Consider the following 25,974-nt stretch of genomic DNA (forward strand, 5'->3'; position numbering starts at 1 on the left):
TGCATGAAAAAACATTTATGTAAATAGTAGCTACAAAATGTTGCATTGGCATAGTTTTTAATCAGCGCAAGAACAGCAGCACTGATTTAATGGCTCATTGTTGCTATAGCAACATTTTGTATTAGATTAGCTGTCACCACACAACCCCCTGCCCCGACGCATGCATATATCTAATGTTGCAGTGAGCATATCACTATGGCAACACTGGCCACCAATCGCCGCCAGGCTGACATCAGCTCCAAACAGTACAACTGCCGGCTATGAGTGCTATTGGTGCAGACTGCGGAGGAGAGAGCGTAGCATGGAGGGGAGAACGGGACAGATGAGTATCATAAGTTATTTCATCATTTAGTGCACAACTCTACTTTTATTTATATAAACGGGTTACATATCTTACTATGTGCGGTAGTCCTTTCAGAACTACATTACCCATGACCAAATTGAGGTCATTTGAGAAGATTGACCAATCACGTATGAGTGCAGTGCGATCATGTGACACTCCATGCCCAATCCCTATCAGCACATGCAATGCAAAGCAGAGAGGGCGATGTGGAAGCTATGTAGGAGGCAGCACTGGAAATTACAATGTAAGTGAGCATATGTATAAATTGTTTGCCCTAAGCTCAGTCTCTCTCCATCTGCTCCTGAGGATGGCGCAATGCCGAAACCGGTCGAGCTGTGGAGATTGGGCAATACTCTATAACTGGATTGATCGTTTATGCACTGGATGTGCATTATATGGTGTATTCTACTGATGGGGCCCTCAACATGAGTACCTTGTTGGTTTTTAAACTTGGATTTTAATAAATTTCAATGTATTTTGTTACCAACTAATGGTGATTTGATTTATTCATCTGGTGACAGTCACCTGTCTGTTGAAGCACGGGGTGACTGCAGCTATCACCATTAAATGACTGGATATTCAGCGCTGAGGATTATATTGGATACATGTGTTGACCAGAGTGCATTTGGTAGTAGCAGCTACTACTATAATGTCCAGTCTGATTTAAAGGGGACAGCCCTGTATGGTTTGAAAAGAATTGTGATTTACTTTATGACTTACTAAAATAAACAGTAGCAGAGTAGAGACAGTCAGGCACCACCAACTGAAGAAAGCTCTTTTATTGCTATGGCATGGATGGAACAATGCTCAGATGGCTTGATAGCGACGGCACGCTGTTTCTGGCCTCCTGCCTGTTCTTAAAGAGATTCTGTAACAAAAATGACAACGTTTTTTCTACCATCCTACAAGTTCCTAAACCTGTTCTAATGTGCTCTGGCTTACTGCAGCACTTTCTACTATCACTGTCTCTGTAATAAATCAATGTATCTTTCCCCTGTCAGACTTGTCGCCTTGTGTCTGGAAGGCTGCCAACTCTTCCGTGCTGGTCTGTTATGCACAGTCTCCAGGCCCCTCTATGCACACTCCCGTGTGTGTGTGCTATTTACATAAGCCAGCAGCATCTCTGCTATCTTATCAGTGATAGAAGAGAGCTGGATAAAAATCCTCCTCTGTTAGGCTGTGAAAGAGCTGGCTGACACATACTGAGGAATTACAGACAGGAAGAAACGATCAGCCTCACATCCTGTCACTAGTATTCAGTGGATGAGAGCTGCAGGGGGACAGAAGGTAAACACACAAATGATCTCTTGAGATTCAAAAGGAAGGCTGTATACAGCCTGCTTGTGTATGGATGTATTTTCTATGTGTGAACATACTGTACATCAGCCTACTTCCTGTTTTGGTGGCCATTTTGTTTGTTTATAAACAAACTTTTTAAAACTGTTTTTGACTACTTTTAATGTGGCGGGGAGCGGCGAAATTGTGACAGAGGGTAATAGGAGATGTCCCCTAACGCACTGGTATGTTTACTTTTGTGCGATTTTAACAATACAGATTCTCTTTAAGCCTTGCAGCCAACAAAGTAACACATAAGCACAATGGCATCAATTCATCAAAGACTGTACGATAAAAAAAAAAAAGTCAGGAAAATACCTCATTCAGTATTTTAGACTTTGGGGGGGGGGGGGGGGGGGGGGGGTTATTGATCAATATCAATAGATGTGGTAGAAGTTTGGTAATTTACCGAAATACTAATCTTCAATTCACAAAAACCTGTTCAGTAACAGCAGAAGAGTGTGGAACTGTCTCTGATTTGTTACAAGCTGTTTCGTGCAGTGTCAGCATTACAGTAGTAAGAGGCATAGCCAACATCCATTTAGATGTACATGTTTGTTATACTGCCTCTACTCCCTCTGAATCTGTCCATTAATCTTTCTTAACATTTTATTTAATTGCCACAGCTTAGATGAACTTCCAGGAGACCTTACACATACCATGCTTAGGTGATTTCCCCACTAGCTCCTCCACATCTTCAAACAGGAACCTAAGGGGTTAAATGGCCGAACGGCTGAAGGGGAAACCTCTTTTGTTCTGAATCTCTCTGCTCGCTGCCTGTGGGGTAGAAAAGCTGGATCCTTCGGAGAAGGAATTGCATCCTATCACAAGGACTTGCAGGAGACAAAGGCTGTTATTATTGGCTCCCTGCTTCTGTCAGTCATAGGGATATCCACATGGAAGGCATTTGAAGCTGGTTTTCGATAGAGAAGAGCTGCCGGGAATTAGAAAACATGTTACTGGGCTTTATCACATGCTCTTATCTTCACGAATTGACATTTGCTGACATGTGTTGGAGGTGTTTACCGCACAAGCCGGTAATTTACCTCACTGCTCGGTAATTTCATCTTGCCATGCGGTAACATCCTTGATGACTAGACATTTTATTAAATGCTCAGTAAACTCAGCTGTTTTCATCATTAACAATTATTATGCTTGATGAATTGATGCCTTATATAGAGCATCAATAATCTGACAGGCAATAGATTTAAACTACAATCAGCCAATTCACTTATTAGGCTGAGGTAGTGTATTTAATGGGAAACTACTCCAGCTATGTGTAAACCTCCCAGTCCAACCCTGTATGCAAAAATGCACATCGGCGCCAAGAAGTAAAGCGTTACCATGGCCACACACAAAGATGCTAAGGCTAGCGAGGCAATCAGCTACAAGGTGCCATATCATGCTCCTCGCATCTCCCCTATAATGCGGGTGAACTGTGGATAGACGTGCCCCCAGCCAGTAATATACCTACCGGTATATATCAACCACCTCAAAGATGCCTCCCAACAAGGCAGGGGCTATGACGTGCACGTGCACTGTACTCATGGCAACGAATGCCAGCTGGAAATACGCCCATAAACAAAAGTCTAGAACACTAGTGCCCACATAAATAAGCCCACATAATTAAGCAGGAGCCAGTATGCCCGAGTAGCGAAAAGTTCATCTGTGACCATGGCGATGCTGAAAAGAATAAACTAGTGGTGGAGGGTAAATAAGGCCCATTTCAGCCTGGCAGGGGAAGCTCTGCATAGTTAAAAGAGAAAGTAAATAGTGATAAGCAGAAATGAAATCCTCTGCATAATTGCACATTCTTAATTCATAATTATGCATCAAAATCCTAATGCGAAATTTTCGGGGAAAATTGTAATTAATTTTGTATGCAATTGTAATCATTTGTAATTTAGCGTAACTTTTTTCATAATTTTTTCATAATTTTGTGCTGACTATTGGTTAAAAGCAAAGCTCCCATACATGCTATTGCTACCAAAATTAGTACATATGTTAACCACTTGAGGACCACAGTCTTTTCGCCCCTTAAGGACCAGAGCCTTTTTCTCCATTCAGACCACTGCAGCTTTCACGGTTTATTGCTCGCTCATACAACCTACCACCTAAATGAATTTTACCTCCTTTTCTTGTCACTAATACAGCTTTCTTTTGGTGCTATTTGATTGCTTCTGCGATTTTTACTTTTTATTATATTCAGCAAAAAAGACATGAATTTTGGCAAAAAAATGATTTTTTTTACTTTCTGTGCTGACATTTTTCAAATAAAGTAAAATTTCCTATACATTTGAGCGCGAAAGTTATTCTGCTACATGTCTTTGATAAAAAAAAAAACATTCAGTGTATATTTATTGGATTGGGTAAAAGTTATAGCGTTTACAAACTATGGTGCCAAAAGTGAATTTTCCCATTTTCAAGCATCTCTGACTTTTCTGCGCACCTGTCAGGTTCATGAGGGGCTAAAATTCCAGGAAAGTACAAATACCCCCCAAATGACCCCATTTTGGAAAGAAGACATCCCAAGTATTCAGTGAGAGGCATGGTGCGTTCATAGAAGATTTTATTTTTTTGTCACAAGTTAGCGGAAAATGACACTTTCTGACAAAAAAGAAAAAAAAAAAGTTTCCATTTCTTCTAACTTGCGACAAAAAAAATGAAATCTGCCACTGACTCACTAGCTCCTCTCTGAATACCTTGAAGTGTCTACTTTCCAAAATGGGGTCATTTGTGGGGTGTGTTCACTGTCCTGGCATTTTGGGGGGTGCCTAATTGTAAGCACCCCTGTAAAGCCTAAAGATGCTCATTGGACTTTGGGCCCCTTAGCGCAGTTAGGCTTCAAAAAAGTGCCACACATGTGGTATTGCCGTACTCAGGAGAAGTAGTATAATGTGTTTGGGGTGTATTTTTACACATACCCATGCTGGGTGGGAGAAATATCTCCGTAAATGACAATTTTTTATTTTTTTTTACACACAATTGTCTATTTATAGAGATATTTCTCCCACTCAGCATGGGTATGTGGAAAAATACACCCCAAAACACATTATACTACTTCTCCTGAGTACGGCGATACCACATGTGTGGCACTTTTTTGCACCTAACTGCGCTGAGGGGCCCCAAAGTCCAATGAGTACCTTTAGGATTTCACAGGTCATTTTGAGAAATTTGGTTTCAAGACTACTCCTCACGGTTTAGGGCCCCTAAAATGCCAGGACAGTATAGGAACCCCAAAAATTACCCCATTTTAGAAGGAAGACACCCCAAGGTATTCCGTTAGAGTATGGTGAGTTCATAGAAGATTTTTTTTTTTTTGTCACAAGTTAGCAGAAATTGATTTTAATTTTTTTTTTCACAAAGTGTCATTTTTCCGCTAACTTGTGACAAAAAATAAAATCTTCTATGAACTCACCGTACTCCTAACGGAATACCTTTGGGTGTCTTCTTTCTAAAATGGGGTCATTTGTCGGATTCCTATACTGCCCTGGCATTTTAGGGGCCCCTAAACCGTGAGGAGTAGTCTTGAAACCAAATGTCGCAAAATGACCTGTGAAATCCTAAAGGTACTCATTGGACTTTGGGCCCCTTAGCGCAGTTAGGGTGCAAAAAAGTGCCACACATGTGGTATCGCCCGTACTCGGGAGAAGTATTATAATGTGTTTTGGGGTGTATTTTTACACATACCCATGCTGGGTGGGAGAAATATCTCTGTAAATGACAATTATTTGATTTTTTTTACACACAATTGTCCATTTACAGAGAGATTTCTCCCACCCAGCATGGGTATGTATAAAAATACACCCCAAAACACATTATACTACTTCTTCTGAGTACGGCGATACCACATGTGTGACACTTTTTTGCAGCCTAGGTGCGCTAAGGGGCCCAACGTCCTATTCACAGGTCATTTTGAGGCATTTGTTTTCTAGACTACTTCTCACGGTTTAGGGCCCCTAAAATGCCAGGGCAGTATAGGAACCCCACAAGTGACCCCATTTTAGAAAGAGACACCCCAAGGTATTCCGTTAGGGGTATGGTGAGTTCGTAGAAGATTTTATTTTTGTCACAAGTTAGTGAAAATGACACTTTGTGAAAAAAACAATAAAAATCCAATTTCCGCTAACTTTTGACAAAAAATAAAATCTTCTATGAACTCATCATACACCTAACAGAATACCTTGGGGTGTCTTCTTTCTAAAATGGGGTCACTTGTGGGGTTCCTATACTGCCCTGGCATTTTAGGGGCCCTAAACCGCGAGGAGTAGTCTAGAAAACAAATGCCTCAAAATGACTGTTCAGGGGTATAAGCATCTGCAAATTTTGATGACAGGTGGTCTATGAGGGGGCAAATTTTGTGGAACAGGTCATAAGCAGGGTGGCCTCTTAGATGACAGGATGTATTGGGCCTGTTCTGATGGATAGGAGTGCTAGAGGGGTGACAGGAGGTGATTGATGGGTGTCTCAGGAAGCGGTTTAGAGGGGAAAATAGATGCAATCAATGCACTGGGGAGGTGATCGGAAGGGGTCTGAGGGGGATCTGAGGGTTTGGCCGAGTGATCAGGAGCCCACACGGGGCAAATTAGGGCCTGATCTGATGGGTAGGTGTGCTAGGGGGTGGACAGGAGGTGATTGATGGGTGTCTCAAGGTGTGATTAGAGGGGGGAAATAGATGCAAGCAATGCACTGGCGAGGTGATCAGGGCTGGGGTCTGAGGGCGTTCTGAGGTGTGGGCGGATGATTGGGTGCCTAGGGGCAGATTAGGGTCTAATCTGATGGGTAACAGTGACAGGTGGTGATAGGGGGTGATTGATGGGTGATTAGTGGGTGTTTAGAGGAGAGAAGAGATGTAAACACTGCACTTGGGAGGTGATCTGATGTCGGACCTGCGGGCGATCTATTGGTGTGGGTGGGTGATCAGATTGCCGCAAGGGGCAGGTTAGGGGCTGATTGATGGGTGGCAGTGCCAGGGGGTGATTGATGGGTGGCAGTGACAGGGGTGATTGATGGGTGATTGACAGGTGATCAGTGGGTTATTACAGGGAATAACAGATGTAAAATATTGCACTGGCAAATTGATAAGGGGGGTCTGAGGGCAATCTGAGCGTGTGGGCGGGTGATTGGGTGCCCGCAAGGGGCAGATTAGGGTCTAATCTGATGGGGTAACAGTGACAGGTGGTGATAGGGAGTGATTGATGGGTGATTGATGGGTAATTAGTGGGTGTTTAGAGGAGAGAAGAGATGTAAACACTGCATTTGGGAGGTGATCTGATGTCGGGATCTGCGGGCGATCTATTGGTGTGGGTGGGTGATCAGATTGCCCGCAAGGGGCAGGTTAGGGGCTGATTGATGGGTGGCAGTGACAGGGGGTGATTGACGGGTGATTGACGGGTGATTGACAGGTGATTGACAGGTGATTGACAGGTGATCAGGGGGGATAGATGCATACAGTACACGGGGGGGGGGGTGTCTGGGGGGGGGTCTGGGGAGAATCTGAGGGGTGGGGGGTGATCAGGAGGGAGTAGGGGGCAGATTAGGGACTAAAAAAAAATAGCGTTGACAGATAGTGACAGGGAGTGATTGATGGGTGATTAGGGGGGTGATTGGGTGCAAACAGTGGTCTGGGGGGTGGGCGGGGGGGGGGGTCTGAGGGGTGCTGTGGGCGATCAGGGGGCAGGGGGGGGAATCAGTGTGCTTGGGTGCAGACTAGGGTGGCTGCAGCCTGCCCTGGTGGTCCCTCGGACACTGGGACCACCAGGGCAGGAGGCAGCCAGTATAATAGGCTTTGTATACATTACAAAGCCTATTATACACTTTCCGTGCGGCTATCGGGCAGCTAGTAACCCGCCGGCGCTTCCGAACGGCCGGCGGGTTACAGCGAGCGGTGGGCGGAGCCAGTCCCCGGCGGCTGATCGCGTCACAAATGACGCGATCGCCGCATAGCCACTCCCGCAGCCACCCCCGCCGATGGGCGTATTGCGGTCGTTTGGGCCCGGACTTTGCCGCCGCCCATCGGCTGGGGGCGGTCCTTAAGTGGTTAAGCAGAATACTGGGTACAAAAATTATTTTTCGAAAAGACCTTGCAGTTTTCGAGAAATACCTGACATAACAAACGTTTTGAAGTCCCTAATTGGCAGTCATGTTGTAACAGTGATATATAGAGTATCTCACAAGAGTGACTACACCTCTCACATTTTTGTAAAAATGGCTATTATATTTGACATTTAATAGGTCAACACTGAAGATATATGACACTTTGAGGCAATGTAAAGTAGTCAGCGTACAGCTTGTATAACAGTGTAAATTTGCTGTCCCATTAAAATAATTCAACTCACCATTAATGTCTAAGCCGCTAACAGCACAAGTGAGTACGCGCCTAAGTGGAGAATGTTAATATTGGGCCGCCTAAGTCAAGACTGTTAAAATTGTGCCCTAAGTGTCAATATTTTGTGTACACACATTGTTTTCCAGCACTGACTTAACTCTATTGGGCATGGAGTTCTTAGATCTTCACAAGTTGCCACTGGAATCCTCTTCCACTCCTCCATGATGAAGCTGGTGGATGTTAGAGACCTTGTGCTCTCCCCACAGATGCTCAATGGGGTTTAGGTCTGAAGACATGCATGTAAAGTCCGGCACCTTTACCCTCAGTTTCTGGTTGAAATGTGAGAGGGGTACTCACTTTTGTGAGCTAGTGTATAGACTCCTGACGTGACTTTTTTTTCACTTATTTAACCACTTCCTGACTGCCTAATGCAGGATGGCGGTAGGAGAGTGGCGCTCTCAGGTCTCAGCAAAGTCATATGGCACCATCTCATGAGAAGCAAGCTTAAAAGTGTGAGCTCCCGTCAGTATACAAAGCCAACCCCAGTGATCAGCCTGCCAGTCCTTGATCGGATCTGGTAGGCTGATTTTTTGATTTACATATAAAAATATATTTATATAGCGCCGTGATCTCCCACAGCACAGTACAGAGGATATACTTGGCATTTAATTGTCCCTGGTATGGGCTCACAATCTAATCTCTGCCCAGGGCAGCCATCGGGGAGGGGGGGGGGGACAACTGACACTGCAGTGAGGGGCCCAGGGCTTCTGGGGGCCCTGGGCCCCCCAAAGCGCTGGAAGGGCCATGAGGAGCAGATGAGTGAGCTCGCTACAGCGGACTTTCTATACTGGGCCACCACCTATACCTGGCTACCTATACTGGAGCTGGAATCACCTGTACCTACTGTAGCTACCTATACTGGGGCATCACCTATACTTGGGGCACCTATAGCTTGCTACCTATACTAAGGGCACCAGTACCTGGCTAACCTATACTGGTGCACCACCCATACCAAGTTACCTATAGTGGAGGCAACTATACCAGGCTCCTATACCGGGGCACCACCTATAGTTGAATACCTATACTGGAGCACCTCTATCTTGCTGGCCTACACTGGGGTACCAGCTATACCAGGCTACCTATACTAGGGGCATCTACACCAGGCTACGTATACTGGGGCACCACCTATAGCTGGCTACTTATACTGGGGAAAACTATATCTGGCTACTTATACTAGGGGCACCTATACCTGGCTACCTATACTGGGGGCATCTATGCCTGGATACTTATACTGGGGGCACCTATACCTGGCTACGGCAGGGGGATGAGCCGAGACAGAAGGGGACAAGAGGTAACACAGGAGGAAAAAAAAAAGAGGCACAGGGGAGAACAGAGGTGGACAAAAGAGGCACAGGGAGAAAAGAGATGAGGTGGGAACATGAGGTCACACAGAGGGACACAAAAGAGGCACAAACTGAGGAGAGACAGAGGCACAGGAAGAAAAGAGGGGGTCAAAAGAGAATGGATAAAGGATAAGAACGGACCTAAAAGTCCCTATCTCATTTGTTAACCGGGGACTACCTGTATTTTGCTAGTATTTGGCTCCACCCACAACATGCCATGGCCACGCCCACTTTTTGCCACGTCACGCTGTGCATGCCGCTTTCTTCAGTGTCGGAACCATGCACATTTTTTCCTGCAGCGCACTTTGCGCACGGACACGGGGTGGGGTGGCTAGTGGGCGGGCACAGCAACCAGTGAGTGGGCCCAGGGAGGGGGGGGGAAGCAGGCCAGATGATGTGTGAGGGACCCCAAAATTTCTAATGGTGGCCCTGTCTCTGCCCTAGACATATTTCTGTATATATATCATGTAGTGTATGTAATGTAGTCTAGGGCCACTTTATAAAAATGAGGTATTTTTTGATTAATAAAAAAAAAATGCAGCAGCAATCAAATACCATCAAAAGAAAGCCCTATTTGTAAGAAGAAAAGGGGGTAAAATTAATTTGGGTGCTAAGTTGTTTGACTGAGCAATAAACCAAGTTGTGAAGTGCCAAATTTATAAACCTCTAGTCCTCAAGTGGTTAAATACATTCTTGTTGTTGTTTCGTTTCGTTGGATCTAAGAGCAGGGGTCATGTGTGACATGTAAATACCTGATAAAAAGTTTTCCAGGGGAGTTCAGCCCTGTGGGCTCAGAAATCACTGGAACAAGAAAGCTTCCTGTATTTTCCTCCAGGAAGGTAACACTGTAAGGGTTTTTTTTTTTTTTAATTTTACAAAACCCTTACAAATTTGTTTTACGTAAAAAACAAAACCAATCAATATAATAAGGCATACATGCAAAATGGGTGCCGTGGAAATTTGGATGCTGGAAATAGCCGATAGAAGAACTTTGGTCCAATTACTGATATTCTATTATTAGGCAGTGGTAATTCCGATAGTAAAATATTGGTAAATTTTACTGATATTTTACTTTTCTCGGACAGAGCCCTTCCTCTACCGATGTTTTAACCCTAACTGCACCCCCATGTGTAACCCAAACTCTAACCCAAACTGACCCCCCTCACCAATGCCTACTCCTAACACCCCCCCCCCCCCCGTGCCGCGCCACAAACTCGCTGATAACCATGTCACCTTCTCCATGCCACATGATGAATATCGGATGATGTGGAAGTTTGGGTGCCCCCTAGGTGCCCATGTTAATATTTGGCCAATAAAATGAAGTGTGCGAGGGTGGCCCCCTATGTAAAGTGTAGCTTTGCACCCCCTATTTGTAGCTTTGTATAGCGGACGGCCCCATCATTGCTATTTTACGGGCCTTGGGAGCGCAAATTTCCCTTAAAGTGGACCTGAACTCAGAATGTCCTCTCTGCTCCAAAGATACGCAAAAACATAATAACCTTTAAACAAAAAACATTTCTTTGTTACAGCTAATACAAATCCTAAAATAAATCTGCATTATTTCTACTCCCTGATTCATGGAAGCAGACATATTGTTAACAGCCTGTGCTTTCAAATGAGCTTATCTGCCATGGTAGTCACGTGACACAGGGGAGAAATCAAATTACAACTTGTAATTAGACACAAATGAGGGAGAAGTAAACAAGCTAAACTCTCTAAATGCATACAGGGCACATTTCTCTCTGTTTTCTCTGTCCTTTGCAAGAGTTTAGATCCATTTTAATTGCTGATGTTAACATGGCCGCCTATAAGCTGCCCACATTTCCTGTCACCATAATAGGAACTGCACAACTAGATACAGTATATTATCAGTACTAGATAAGAATATGCATGAAAGTTCATAGGTTTCTTCCCTACCTTAAAAATTTGCATATGTGTAAAGTGGACATGATGTCCTGCAATGTCACCTCTGTTTACTGAAGGAAAACACCAAACCTCACTGCAGATACTTACTGCTCTTTCGTCGTTAGATAGTGAGGAAGGTCAAGCCAACTTGTTTGTTGACAGTGCTATCTGCCAATCAATAAGCTTACAAATGCCACCAAAAAGAGAAGGCTTGACAATAAATGTAAATGAAAGTGAAAAAGAGCCAGAATGGCACTTACTATGACTGTTCTCCCCAGGCTCGGACTGAGCCACCGAACCACTGATTTTTCCATCGGTAGGCCCCAGAGCAGAGAAGGAGGGGGCACAGCGTAGGAAGGGGGGAAATTAGGCACAGAGCGGCGGGGAGGGGTGGAAGCCTCCCCCCTCCCTCACCTAGGGGCCCCCCTTCTGCGCTCCCCCCCTTCAAAATTGCAGCCAGCCAGTGGCAGTAGCAGCGGGGAATAGCTTACCGGGATCAGATCGATAGCTCTGCGTGCCGCTGCTGGTCTGGTCTTCTGCACTGACTGTCCAATCACGCTCTCGCAGTACTTCCTGCGAGAGTGGGATTAGTCAGTAATCTAATCAGAGCTATCGATCTGATCCCGGTAAGCTATTTCCCGCTGCTGCCGCTGGCTGGCTGCCATTTTGGAGGGAGGAAGCGCAGAAGGGGGACCCCTAGGTCCCCCCCTTCCTGCCACTCTGTGCCCACTGCCCCCGCTTCCAGCATGGGGGCATCTATAGACCTGCCTACCTAACTGGGGGGAGAGCGCGGAAGGGGGGGCCCTAGGTGAGGGAGGGGGGAGGCTTCTCCCCCTCCCCGCCACTCTGTGCCCACTGCCCCCCCTTCCAACATGGGGCCCCCACTAACTGGGGACCTGCCTTTGTGGGGATATCTCCTGCCAATCTGATTATATTTTGTGGGGATATCTGCTGCCAATCTAATTGCAATTTGTGGGGATATCTGCTGCCAATCTAAGTGCAATTCAGGGGGATATCTGCCGCCAATCTAATTGTATTTTGTGGGCAAATCTGCCGCCAATCTGATTGCATTTTGTGGGGATATCTGCCACCAATCTGATTGTATTTTGTTGGGAAATCTGCCGCCAATCTGATTGTATTTTGTGGGGATATCTGCCGCCAATCTATTTGCATTTTGTGGGGATATCTGCTGCCAATCTAATTGCATTTTGTGGGGATATCTGCCGCCAGGGGAGGAGAGAGAGGGGGGCGGGCCCCAGGCTGAAACTTCCTTGGTGTGCCTTTAGTGTCCCAGTCCAACCCTGGTTCTCCCTCTTTTTTTTACCTAGCCCAGCAATGGCTGACTACTTATTTGAGCAGCAGAGAAGCACTGTGGCAGCTCTGGAAGGCAGTATACTGCGGCTGGCACTGCACTGCTTCTCTCTTCACCTCTCCTCTCTGTGATACGGTGGCTTAGCCAACAGAGTGGGGGTACCTGGCTACACTCCTCTTTCCATAAACGAGGTGCAAATATTGATCACCAGAGCACCAGGCAGGACAATCATATGCAGAATCCACAAAGATCAGCACACTCAATTAAATATGCAAATCTTCATGCACACAATCTGCTTGTGCACATTTATCGGCATAGGCATCTATAGGCATAGATGTCCTGGCACCTTAGAGTTCGCCCTACAAACCTACAAACACCCACAAGTGCGCTGGTCACTTCTCCCTTAGTTCCCATGCCAGTCATAGGTAGCTACAGGTGTCCTTTAGTATTAAGTAGCCAGAGGTGCCCTCAGTATTAAGTTTAACCTGACTGAAGGGAGCTCTTGTCAATGGAATGCCAAGAGCCACGTGAGTAACCTCACATTTACACTCTGCTCGGAACTCTGCATAAGGAAGAAGGCGCTCGGAGAGGTGCGTGAGCCGCCCTTCCATCACCAGGCACCTGTAGGCACATACCTACAGTGCCTTATGGTAAATCTGGCACTGATTGCGCCCCCTCTGGACAAAAGGGGTGTGGCCACATATCAGAATGTGGTCATGGTCATGGGTGGAGTCAAATGCTATTTAGCCATGTGCCCCCTTACCCCACTTTAAATAGCCAAATGTGCGCTCCTTTAGATAGCCAGATGCACCCCCCCCCCCTTACACACACACACACCTTCCCCCCATCTAGAGAGCCAGAAAAGGAGGGAGAGAAGCAGGGGCACTTCCGATACCCAGCGAGCCACCTGCATGGGGGATCCTGCACTGGAACCCGAGGACCGTGAGTCAATAGGACCCAGAGCCTACCCTCTCCTTAGGTATCTGTTTTGTTTTTAAATGGCTTTACACTCTCTTAAATTAAATGCGCATGTTAAAGGGAACCTTAACCCTGGCACAGAAACAAAGTTTCACTTACCTGGGGCTTCCTGAAGCCCCCTGCAGCCGTCCTGTGCCTCTGCCGATCCACGGGTGTCCTCCAGTCCCCACCGCGGCTTAGTTTTGTTTTTGGCCGACTGAGAGCCCGCCACGCGTATTCTTCTTCTCCTTCATAGTTACATAGTTACATAGTTATTTTGGTTGAAAAAAAGACATACGTCCATCGAGTTCAACCAGTACAAAGTACAACTCCAGCCTGCTCCCTCACATCTCCCTGTTGAGCGCGGGCTTTACTTTTATACATTCTATGTATGGATTTTGGGAGGAACTTTTTCCTGGTCATTTTCTCCCAGGTCGGAAAATGTACAGTCAGTGTTCTGTAACAGAGGTGATTCTGAGACAGGCGAGACAGTGTGGTAAATCCATAGATTTCCTTGTTGGATAAGTTAATCATTCATACCAGTAAAATCACATTAATAGAGATAACGATGAATAGAAAAGCACGTCAGCTCTGTGAAGTCATTCATTCTGGAGAGTCCGGGAATCCCAACTGATAGAACAGTGGCTCATATTTAGTTTAACCACACAAGAAGACATGGATTTCACCTTCAGGATCCTTACAGCCGCCTCTGTATTCTTGTGTGTCGGTAAGAGAGGAGAGCTTTTTCCTATTTGCATATTTATTTTTTTTAAATGTTACTATGACTTCTTTTTCCAATGGATGATGGTGTCAAAATCAATAATAGAAACTCATCACTTGTAGAGTATGTTTAGCAGTGAATTTCCAGCTGCACACACCATGGTGAGCACAGCTGAAAATGGACTACTGTATGTAGCTAGAGATCCATCTGGGAACTTTCTACCCCTGCGATCCCTGCATACACTATGTTTCCATTCATCCAGAGCATTTATGAGATGGCACAGTTTTAAATTAATTTGAACTTGTGGAGTATGGACATTAAAGAGGAACTCCAGCCTAAACAAACATACTGTCATTAAGTTACATTAGTTATGTTAATTAAAATAGATAGGTAATATAATCTCTCACCCACCCTGTTTTAAAAGAACAGGCAAATGTTTGTGATTCATGGGGGCTGCCATCTTTGTCATGGGGGCAGCCATCTTTTTGGTTGAAAGAAGTTGACAGGGAGCATGAGACACAGTTCCAACTGTCCTGTGTCCTGATCACCCCCTCCTAATTGCTAGGCAACGTGAACAACAACATAGGAAATCCCATCATGCTTTGCACAGCATCAGGGGAAAAAAGCCCGGGCAGTTTTCTTTGATGAGGCAGAGGTTAGCTAAAAATGCAGCTAAAAATTAGACTTCTATAATTAAAACAAAGTTCTGATGCTGTGAAACTGTTAGGGCCCGTTCAGATCAGAAATGCGGATGGCCATGCGTGCGGAACGCGTGCGGAACGCAACGCGTACGAACGCATGGCCATCCGCGTTTGTGTGCGTTGCGTGGCTGATCCCATCACTGAAAAGTGAATGGGACAGCCACGCGTTTTTGCAAAATCTGCGTGCAGCATGCGTTCCCGGACCGCACAGGTCCGGAACGCATGCAGTGTGAACATCAGACATTGCACTCTATGCAATGTCTGATGTCGTGTGTTTTGGCCACCTGCACGCGTTTCCAAAACGCGTCTGGAAACGCGTGCAGTGTGAATGGGCCCTTAAAGAAACACCAAGCCTTTTCAGTTCTGCTGAGTAAATTTTTAGTCTGAAGGTTCACTTTAAAGTGTATCAGAGATGAAAAAAAAATAAAAAAAATCATACATACCTGGGGCTTCCTTTGTGTGCTATGCACTGCACATACAGTACATATGTCTACCTCATTTCACATGTTATTTAAGGTTCCCTTTAAGTTGAAAAGAAAAAGTCATTAGATAAATTAAGCTAGGGCAGATACTATTGCTTTCTGAGGCTTTTGGGGTGACTGGTTTTAAAAGCACCACCAAAATGTTGCAGGGAATACCTGACAAAAAGGTGATTTTTTTTTTTCCTGATAAGCATCATTTTGGTTATATTTCTAAATGTGTTGCGAAGTTCAAAATATCATCTTTTCTGGATGTTATTGTGTCATTGCAATAAAAAACAAAACAAAAAAACACAGAAGGATTTGGTGGGGAAATATTTTTATTTTTTATGCTGGAGGAGGAAATTTCCATTTTCAGCATTTGTCTCTAGCTTTTAATCAATTAGGTGCACATACAGTGGACCTTCTTTTCCCCGTTTACACATTTGCCCCTGGTTACAAAGGTGTGAACATGCGGTTTGCCAGGAAAAGAAAAAGAGTTATTTTTATTGGGGGAAAAAACCCAGTATTTATCAGATAACCACAACTGAAAAGAGAACATCTTTAAAAATGACTGTTATTTATTTGCACTTTAGGTTACATTTATAAAGGGGCAATTAACCAAACCACTACTTCTTAAAGCGTACTAGAGATGGTACACTGGCACTTATTTATACTTACCTGGGGCCTCCTTCAGCCCCACGAACACCGTGCCTTCCCTTGCTGTCCTCCTGAGTGCCTCCGTTCTGGCGATACGACTTCCGGTAATCCGGTCAGTTGCCGTCAGTTAAGGTCTTCTGTGCAAATGATACTCCGCGTGCGCACCCCCGTCTTGTTCCCCAGAACGTTCTGCGTCGGAGTAGTTCTGTGCAGGTGCAGAAGTCTTCAGGGGATGGAAGCATAATGATAGGTGTGCGTGTAGCTGAGCTGCACATGCGCAGAAGGCCTTACCGGGCGTCATACCGGCTTAGCCAAAGAACCGAGGAGGCTCAGCAAGGGAGGCCACGGTGCTCATGGGGCTGGAGGAAGCCCCAGGAAAGTATAAACAAGCACTAATGAACCATCTCAAGTTCACTTTAACCACTTGAGGACCACAGTCTTTTCGCCCCTTAAGGACCAGAGCCTTTTTCTCCATTCAGACCACTGCAGCTTTCATGGTTTATTGCTCGCTCATACAACCTGCCACCTAAATGAATTTTACCTCCTTTTCTTGTCACTAATACAGCTTTCTTTTGGTGCTATTTGATTGCTGCTGCGAGTTTTAGTTTTTATTATACTCATCAAAAAAGACATGAATTTTGTCAAAAAATGATTTTTTTCACTTTCTGTGCTGACATTTTTCAAATAAAGAAAAATGTCTGCATACATTTTTGTCCAAATTTATTGTGCTACATGTCTTTGATAAAAAAAAATCCATTTAGTGTATATTTATTGGTTTGGGTAAAAGTTATAGCGTTTACAAACTATGGTGCCAAAAGTGAATTTTCCCATTTTCAAGCATCTCTGACTTTTCTGAGCACCTGTCATGAGGTGACAAAATTCCAGGATAGTATAAATACCCCCCAAATGACCCCATTTTGGAAAGAAGACATCCCAAAGTATTCACTGAGAGGCATGGTGAGTTCATAGAAGATTTTATTTTTTGTCACAAGTTAGCGGAAAAGGACACTTTGTGACAAAAAAAAAGGTTTTCATTTCTTCTAACTTGCGACAAAAAAAAAATGAAATCTGCCACGGACTCACTATGCTCCTCTCTGAATACCTTGAAGTGTCTACTTTCCAAAATGGGGTCATTTGTGGGATGTGTTCACTGTCCTGGCATTCTGGGGGGTGCCTAATTGTAAGCACCCCTGTAAAGCCTAAAGGTGCTCATAGGACTTTGGGCCCCTTAGCGCAGTTAGGCTGCAAAAAAATGCCACACATGTGGTATTGCCATACTCAGGAGAAGTAGTATAATGTGTTTTGTGGTGTATTTTTACACATATCCATGCTGGGTCGGAGAAATATCTCTGTAAATGACAATTTTTTGATTTTTTTTTTACACACAATTGTCCATTTACAGAGATATTTCTCCCACTCAGCATGGGTATGTGGAAAAATACACCCCGAAACACATTATACTACTTCTCCTGAGAACGGCGATACCACATGTGTGGCACTTTTTTGCACCCTATCTGCGCTAAGGGGCCCAAAGTCCAATGAGTACCTTTAGGATTTCACAGGTCATTTTGCGACATTTGGTTTCAAGACTTTTCCTCACGGTATAGGGCCCCTAAAATGCCAGGGCAGTATAGGAACCCCACAAATGACCCAATTTTAGAAAGAAGACACCCCAAGGTATTCCGTTAGGAGTATGGTGAGTTCATAGAAGATTTTTTTTTTTTGTCACAAGTTAGCGGGAATTGATTTTAATTGTTTTTTTTTTTTCGCAAAGTGTAATCTTCCGCTAACTTGTGACAAAAAATAAAATTTTCTATGAACTCACCATATGCTTAACGGAATACCTTTGGGTGTCTTATTTCTAAAATGGGGTCATTTGTGGGGTTCCTATACTGCCCTGGCATTTTAGGGGCCCTAAACCGTGAAGAGTAGTCTTGAAACCAAATGTCGCAAAATGACCTGTGAAATCCTAAAGATACTCATTGGACTTTGGGCCCTTTAGCGCACTTAGGGTGCAAAAAAGTGCCACACATGTGGTACCACCGTACTCAGGAGAAGTAGTATACTGTGTTTTGTGGTGTATTTTTACACATACCCATGCGTGGGAGAAATACCTCTGTAAATGACAATTTTTTGATTTTTTTTTTTACACACAATTGTCCATTTACAGAGAAATTTCTCCCACCCAGCATGGGTATGTATAAAAATACACCCCAAAACACTTTATACTATTTCTTCTGAGTACGGCGATACCACATGTGTGACACTTTTTTGCAACCTAGGTGCGCTAAGGGGCCTAACGTCCTATTCACAGGTCATTTTGAGGCATTTGGATTCTAGACTACTCCTCACGGCTTAGGGTCCCTAAAATGCCAGGGCAGTATAGGAACCCCACAAGTGACCCCATTTTAGTAAGAAGGCACCCCAAGGTATTGTGTTAGGTGTATGGTGAGTTCATAGAAGATTTTTGTTTGTCACAAGTTAGCGGAAATTGACACTTTGTGAAAAAAAAACCCAATACAAATCATCTTCCGCTAACTTGTGACAAAAAATAAAATCTTCTATGAACTGAAAATTTTCTATGAAAATTAATAAAAAATGACACTTTGTGAAAAAAACAATAAAAATCAATTTCCGCTAACTTTTGACAAAAAAATAAAATCTTCTATGAACTCGTCATACACCTAACAGAATATCTTGGGGTGCCTTTTTTCTAAAATGGGGTCACTTGTGGGGTTCCTATACTGCCCTGGCATTTTTACAGGCCCAAAACTGTGAGTAGTCTGGAAACCAAATGTCTCAAAATGACTGTTCATTGGTATAAGCATCTGCAAATTTTGATGACAGGTGGTCTATGAGGGGGCGAATTTTGTGGAACCAGTCATAAGCAGGGTGGCCTCTTAGATGACAGGTTGTACTGGGTCTGATCTGATGGATAGGAGTGCTAGGGGGGTGACAGGAGGTGATTGATGGTGGTCTCAGGGGGTGGTTAGAGGGGAAAATAGATGCAATCAATGCACTGCAGAGGTGATCGGAAAGGGGGTCTGAGGGGGATCTGAGGGTTTGGCTGAGTGATCAGGAGCCCACACGGGGCAAATTAGGGCCTGATCTGATGGGTATGTGGGCTAGGGGGTGACAGGTGGTGACAGGAGGTGATTGATGGGTGTCTCAAGGTGTGATTAGAGGAGGGAATAGATGCAAGCAATGCACTGGCGAGGTGATCAGGGCTGGGGTCTGAGGGCGTTCTGAGGGTGTGGGCGTGGGATTGGGTGCCCTAGGGGCAGATAGGGGTCTAATCTGATGGGTAGCAGTGACAGGGGGTGATTGATGGGTGATTGATGGGTGATCAGTGGGTGATTAGATGGCAGAACAGATGTAAAAAATTCACTTTGGAGGTGATCTGAGGGTAGGTCTGGGGCAATCTGATGGTGTGGGAGGGTGATCAGATGCCCGTATGAGGCAGGTTAGGGTCTGATCTGATAAGTGGCAGTGACAGGTGGTGATTGACGGGTAAATGATTGACGGGTGATTGACAGGTGAATGACGGGTGAATGACAGGTGATTGACAGGTGATTTCAGGGGAGAATAGATGTATACAGTACACGGGGGGGAGGTCTGGGGGGGATCTGAGGTCGTTCTGAGGGTGTGGGTGGGTGATTGGGTGCCCTAGGGGCAGATAGGGGTCTAATATGATGGGTAGCAGTGACAGGGGGTGATTGATGGGTAATTAGTGGGTTTTTAGAGGAGAGAACAGATGTAAACAATGCACTTGGGAGGTGATCTGACGGCGGGTCTGCAGTCGATCTGATGGTGTGGGTGGGTGTTCAGATTGCCCGCAAGGGGCAGGTTAGGGGCTGATTGATGGGTGGCAGTGACAGGGGGTGATTGATGGGTGATTGACAGGTGATTGACAGGTGATCAGTGGGTTATTACAGGGGGGATAGAGGCATATAGTACACAGGGGGGGGGGCTGAGGGGGGGTCTGGGGAGAATCTGAGGGGTGGGGGGTGATCAGGAGGGATCAGGGGGCAGTTTAGGACATAGAAAAAAATAGCGTTGACAGATAGTGACAGGGAGTGATTGATGGGTGATTAGGGGGGTGTTTGGGTGCAAACAGTGGTCTGGGGGGTGGGCAGGGGGGGGGGGGGGTCTGAGGGGTTCTGTGGGCAATCAGAGGGAAGAGGGGGGGAGATCAGTGTGCTTGGGTGCAGACTAGGGTGGCTGCAGCCTGCCCTGGTGGTCCCTCGGACACTGGGACCACCAGGGCAGGAGGCAGCCTGTATAATAGGCTTTGTATACATTACAAAGCCTATTTTACGCTTTGTCAGCGGCGATTGGGCAGCTAGTAACCCGCCGGCACTTCCGAACGGCCGGCGGGTTATAGCGCGAGGGGGCGGAGCCTGTCGCCGGCGGCTGATCGCGTCACGAATGACGCAATCGCCGCATAACCACAGCCCGCCGCTGCCACCGCCGATGGACGTATTGCGGTCGTTTGGGCCCAGCCCTTGCCGCCGCCCATCGACTGTGGGCAGTCGGCAAGTGGTTAAAAGGACTAACCAGTTTTACCACCTCCATGTAGCTTGTGGGCCCACTGATTTTATGTATTTATATAAAATCATCATTAACCTATTTTGGTTCCTGGACGTAGTTTCTACGTCCAGGAACCATGCGTGCTACCGCGCGCCCCCGTGGCCGATCGCGCGCGTGCACGCGCACTCCCGGCCGCGGATTCGGTAGCCAGGGAATAAATGTATCGGTCTACGGTGCCCGATCATTGATTCCTCTCTCCCGCTGAAAAAGCGACAGCTTCTCTCGGAAGCTGCGCCTTTTCTGGCCGTTCCCTCTGCGATGAGTCACTCTAAGCGTGTGTTACGCTTAGAGTGACGTCATGTAAACAAACTCATGGCCGCCATCTTGTGGCCAAAAAGTAATACTACACCTGTAAAAAAAAAAAATTAAAATTAACACACATTTACATTATCAATCTATTGTTTACCTCCCACCCTCCCAAAACTACCCAAATAAAATGTTTACAATAAAAAAAAAAACCATTACAATAAAAAAAAAAAAACAACATTTAAATATTTACCTAAGGGTCTAAACTTTTTAAATATCAATGTAAAGATGAACTATTTCTATATTTTTTTTATTTTAAACTTGTAAATAGTGATAGATGCAAAACGGAAAAAATGCACCTTTATTTCCAAATAAAATATTGTCGCCATACATTGTGATAGGGACATAATTTTAACCGGGACATATAGGCAAATACAATACGTGAGTTTTAATTATGGAGGCATGTATTATTTTAAAACTATAATGGCTGAAAACTGAGAAATAATGAATTTTTTTCGTTTTTTCTTATTCTTCCTGTTAAAATGCATGTACAGTAAAGTGGCTCTTAGCAAAATGTACCCCCCAAAGAAAGCCTAATTGGTGGCGGAAAAAACAAGATATAGATCAGTGCATTGTGATAAGTAGTGATAAAGTTATAGGCTAATGAATGGGAGGTGAACATTTCTCACGTGAAAACGACGGAACCTGAATGGGTTAATATAAATACATGTAATAGGGTCATGTAATTACAGTGTAGCTACTAAAATTGAGAACTTTTTATTTATTTTCAGAAATTCAGCCTAGTCTCTTCAGGATCACATATGTTCTTCAAGCGTACATGCAAAAAGGGTGCCTTGAAAAAAAGGGCGCTGGATATATATACATACGATATATATATAAAATCGTATGTACGTATGTGTGTGTATGAATGTATGTTCCGTGATCACGCGAAAACACCTTGACCAATTCGAATTAAACTTGGTATACAGATCCCTTACTACCTGGGATGATATGTTCTGGGGGTCTCGCGTCCCCCTTACACACCTGGGCGGAGCTACAAACAGCCAATCAACTTCCACCCATTCAAGTCAATGGAAAAAATGGAAAAGGCTGCCATTCTCACAGTAATTGAGCCAGAGTCCCCATACTTGGCATAGTTGGTCACTTGGTGACCGAGGTTACAAAGCCAGGAAAAGTGGGTGGGGCATAAAACAACCAATGAAATTTCAGACATCCATTTTAATTGGAAAAATGTAAACTGCAGCCATTCTTCCACTGTTAATTGCAGGGTTTTCAAACTTGGTCACTGGGTGAATGAGATTAATATTCAGGAAAGTGGGTGGAGCCTACAACAGCTAATCAAAAGTCACCTATTGATTTTCAAGGGGAATATTAAAACTGCTGCTATTCTTACATTCTTACACTGTTAATGGCAGAGGCTTCAAACTTGCTACAGTCGGTCATAGGGTGATTGGGGTCCAAATTTACTAAAGGGGCGGGACCACAAACAGCCAATCAGACTTTTTTGGTGGATAAACTGCTTTTATTCACACATTTTTGATGCCAGGAACCTGGAAGCTCACAAACTTGGTCATTGAGTGACTGTGTGTCAAGGTTACAAAAAGTGGGCCGAGCCAAAAATAAAGCTCTCTAGGTAAATATAAACTGAAGCCATTCTAACACTATTACTTTCAGGGTTCTTAAACTTTGCACAGTTGGTCACTGGGTGACTGGGATTAATATTTAAGAGAGTGGGTGGAGCCTACAACAGCCAATTAAAATTCACCTGTTGATTTTCAAAGGGAATATTTACATTGCTGCCATTCTTACACTGTTAATAGCAGATGCCTCAAACCTGGTACTGTTAGTCACTGGGTGACTGGGGTTCAAATGTGGAAAGGGGGCAGAGCCACAAACAGCCAATCAGATTTGTTTAATGTTAATGGGAATATACAAATTATTGATACCAAGAACCCCAAAGCTCATAAACTTGGTCATTGAGTGACTGTATGTCAAGGTTAGAAAAAGTGGGCGGAGCCAACACCTACATTTTTTTCAGGGGAAAATATAAACTGCAGCCATTCTTACACTGTTAATGGCAGGGTGCACAAACTTGACCCAGTGGGCCACTGGGTGACTGGAATTAATATTCAGAAATGTGGGTGGAGCCAACAGCCAAATTTCACCTAATGATTTTCAAGGTGAATATTTACATTGCTACCATTCTTACACTGTTAATGGCAGAGGCCTCTTACCTAATAGGTGACTGGGGTCCAAATTCACTAAAGGGGGTGGAGCCACAAACAGCCAATCAGATTTGTTAGATTGATTTCAGCCATTCTGTTATTGACAGGGTTCTTAAACGTGACACAGTTGGTCAATGAAAGTGGGTGGAACCTACAACAGCCAATCAAAATTCACCTATTGATTTTCAAGGGAAATATTGAAACTGCTGCCACTCTTACACTAACAATGGCAGAGGCCTCAAACCGGCTACAGTCAGTCATGAAGTGCCTGGGGTTCAAATCCACTAAAGGGGTAGAGACACAAACAGCCAATCAGATTACTTTACTGGATAAACTGCTTCCATTCACACAATTTTGATGGCAGAAACCCAGAAGCTTAAAACTTGGTCACTGGGTGACTGGGATTAATATTCAGAAAAGTGGGTGGAGCCTAAAAAGAAAATCAAAATTCACCTGTCGCTTTTCAAGGGGAATATTTAAATTGCTGCCATTCTTGCACTGTTAATGGCACAAACCTCAAACCTGGAACAGTTGGTCGTTGGGCCACTGGGGTTCACATTAAGAAAAGGGGTGGAGCTACAAACAGCCATTCAGATTTGTTTCATCTCACTGGTAAATTACAAATTATTGATGCCAAGGACCCCAGAGCTCACAAACTTGGTCATTGAGTGACTGTGTGGCAAGGTTACAACAAGTGGGCGGAGCTAAAAACAAATTTCACTAGGAAAATATAAACTGCAGCCATTATTACACTGTTAATTGAAGGGGTTCTCAAACTTTGCCCAGATGGTCACTGGGTGACTGAGATTAATATTATGGGAAGTGGGTGGAGCCTATAATAGCCAATCAAAATTCACCTGTTGATTTTCAAGGGGAATATTTAAATTGCTTCCATTTTTGCTCTGTTAATAACAGAAGCCTCAAACCTGCTACAGTTGGTCATTGGGTGACTGGGGTTCAAATGCTGGAGAGGGGCGGAGCCACAAACAGCAATTTCTATGGGAATATACAAATTATTGATGACAAAAACCCCAAAGCACACAAACTTGGTCATTGAGTATATGTGTATTAGGGTTAGAAAAAGTGGGCGGAGCTAACACCAGCCAATTACATACCCAGGCAACGCCGATTCATCAGCTATTATTCATAAAAGTGGATGGAGCCTACAAAAGCCAATCAAAATTCATCTTTTTTAGTAGGAGATCTTTGGCAAGTCTCCCTTACACTGCTACTGCCAATAGAGCGCGCCCTAGTGGCTGCTGCTCTGCTCTGGCGCTTTGAGTCCGCAAGGAGAAAAGCGCAATATAAATGTTATTTGTCTTGTCTTGTCTTGTCATTACTGCCATTCTTGCACTGTGAATGGCACAAGCCCCAAACTGCGTACAGTTATTTATTGGGTGACTGGGGTTCAAATTCAGAAAAGGGGTGGAGACACAAACAGCCCATCAGATTTGTTTCATTTCAATGCAAATTATTGATTCAGAAAAGGGGTGGAGACACAAACAGCCCATCAGATTTGTTTCATTTCAATGCAAATTATTGATTCCAAAGACTGCAAAGCTTCGGTCATTTAATTAATTGTCTGTTACTGTTAGAAAAAGTGGGCATAGCCAACACCAGCCAAATACATACCCAGGCAATGCTGGGTCATCAGTGGGCGGAGACAAATACAAATTTCACTGGGAAAATGTAAACTGCAGCCATTCTTACACTGTTAATGGTAGCCAACACCAGCCAAATACATACCTGGGCAACGCCGGGCAATCAGCTAGTGAAACTATATTTAAACTTGTACTAAGAGTTGTAATAAAATTGTAGATGTTACAGATATTTTACTGCAACTATACCTATCTGTACTCTCACACAGAACCCTCCCTGTACCTATCCCTAACCCCTAGACCCCCCCCCCCGGTGGTGCCTAACCCTAAAAACCCCAAGGTATTGCCTAACCCTAAATCCTCCCGGTGGTATTAAGCCTAGTAGTAATACAATTATTACAGATATTTTACTGCAACTATGCCTAACCATACACTCACACAGAACCCTCTGTACATATCCCTAACCCCTACACCTCCCAAGTGGTGCCTAACCCTACCCCCCCGGTGGTGCCTAACCTAAACCCCCCCCTGGTGGTACCTAACCCTATCCACCCCCCCTGGTGGTGCCTATGCCTACCCATCCCCCTGGTGGTGACTAACCCTAACCACTCCCACTGCACAAACACCCTTACACACATAGAAATAATAATATATTTGATAACGTAAAATACTTTACTACAAATAACATGAATAGAAAATGTTTATATTTTTTATAGAATAAATAGCCTTACATTCATGTACGCATTAAAAATATTATGAATAGAAAAAATTTTATATTTAGAATAGAAAAAATAGCCTTACAATCACATATGCATTAAAAATCTTAAAGAGGATCTGTAACGTCAAAAGATCCCCTGGGGGGTACTAACCTCGGGTGGGGGAAGCCTCCGGATCCTAATGAGGCTTCCCACGCCGTCCTCTGTCCCACGGGGGTCTCGCTGCAGCCCTCCGTACAAGATGACGTCATTATTTACCTTCCCGGCTCCTGCGCAGGCGCTCTGACGGCTGTCGGCTCCGAACTACACGGAAATACCCGATCGCCGTCGGGTCTGCTCTACTGCGCAGGTGCAAGTTTCCAGGGACGGATCTAGGGGAGGGCAAGCGGGTCTCTTGCCCCAGGCGCAGTTTGTTGAATTCTTAAAAAGGCAGCAAAATGTGGATGGGGAATGGC

At 44.6% G+C, this 25,974-nt stretch overlaps 1 protein-coding gene and 1 long non-coding RNA gene across 3 annotated transcripts in view; one reads left to right on the forward strand and one right to left on the reverse strand.

The window, feature by feature from the left end:
- Window positions 1–487: 487 nt before the first annotated feature.
- Window positions 488–25,974, forward strand: part of LOC137524298 (serine protease 33-like) — a 66,908-nt gene continuing 41,421 nt past the window's right edge. Inside the window, exon 1 of one of the 2 annotated variants that reach the window (XM_068244010.1) lies at window positions 488–587. In XM_068244010.1, coding sequence (XP_068100111.1) covers window positions 503–587 — 85 coding nt within the window. In that variant the 5' untranslated portion in view covers window positions 488–502. Of the gene's footprint in view, window positions 588–13,982; window positions 14,311–25,974 lie in introns of those variants that run through there. The other variant, XM_068244012.1, reaches the window with a different exon arrangement.
- LOC137524304 (uncharacterized) lies at window positions 1,108–13,827 on the reverse strand. The gene is made up of 3 exons (XR_011022651.1): window positions 13,704–13,827; window positions 2,338–2,612; window positions 1,108–1,211 (listed from the first exon to the last, which is right to left on the reverse strand). It is a non-coding gene; the product is annotated as an uncharacterized lncRNA (long non-coding RNA).

This window comes from Hyperolius riggenbachi, chromosome 7 (assembly GCF_040937935.1).
Source record: "Hyperolius riggenbachi isolate aHypRig1 chromosome 7, aHypRig1.pri, whole genome shotgun sequence".
NCBI classification, from domain to species: domain Eukaryota; kingdom Metazoa; phylum Chordata; class Amphibia; order Anura; family Hyperoliidae; genus Hyperolius; species Hyperolius riggenbachi.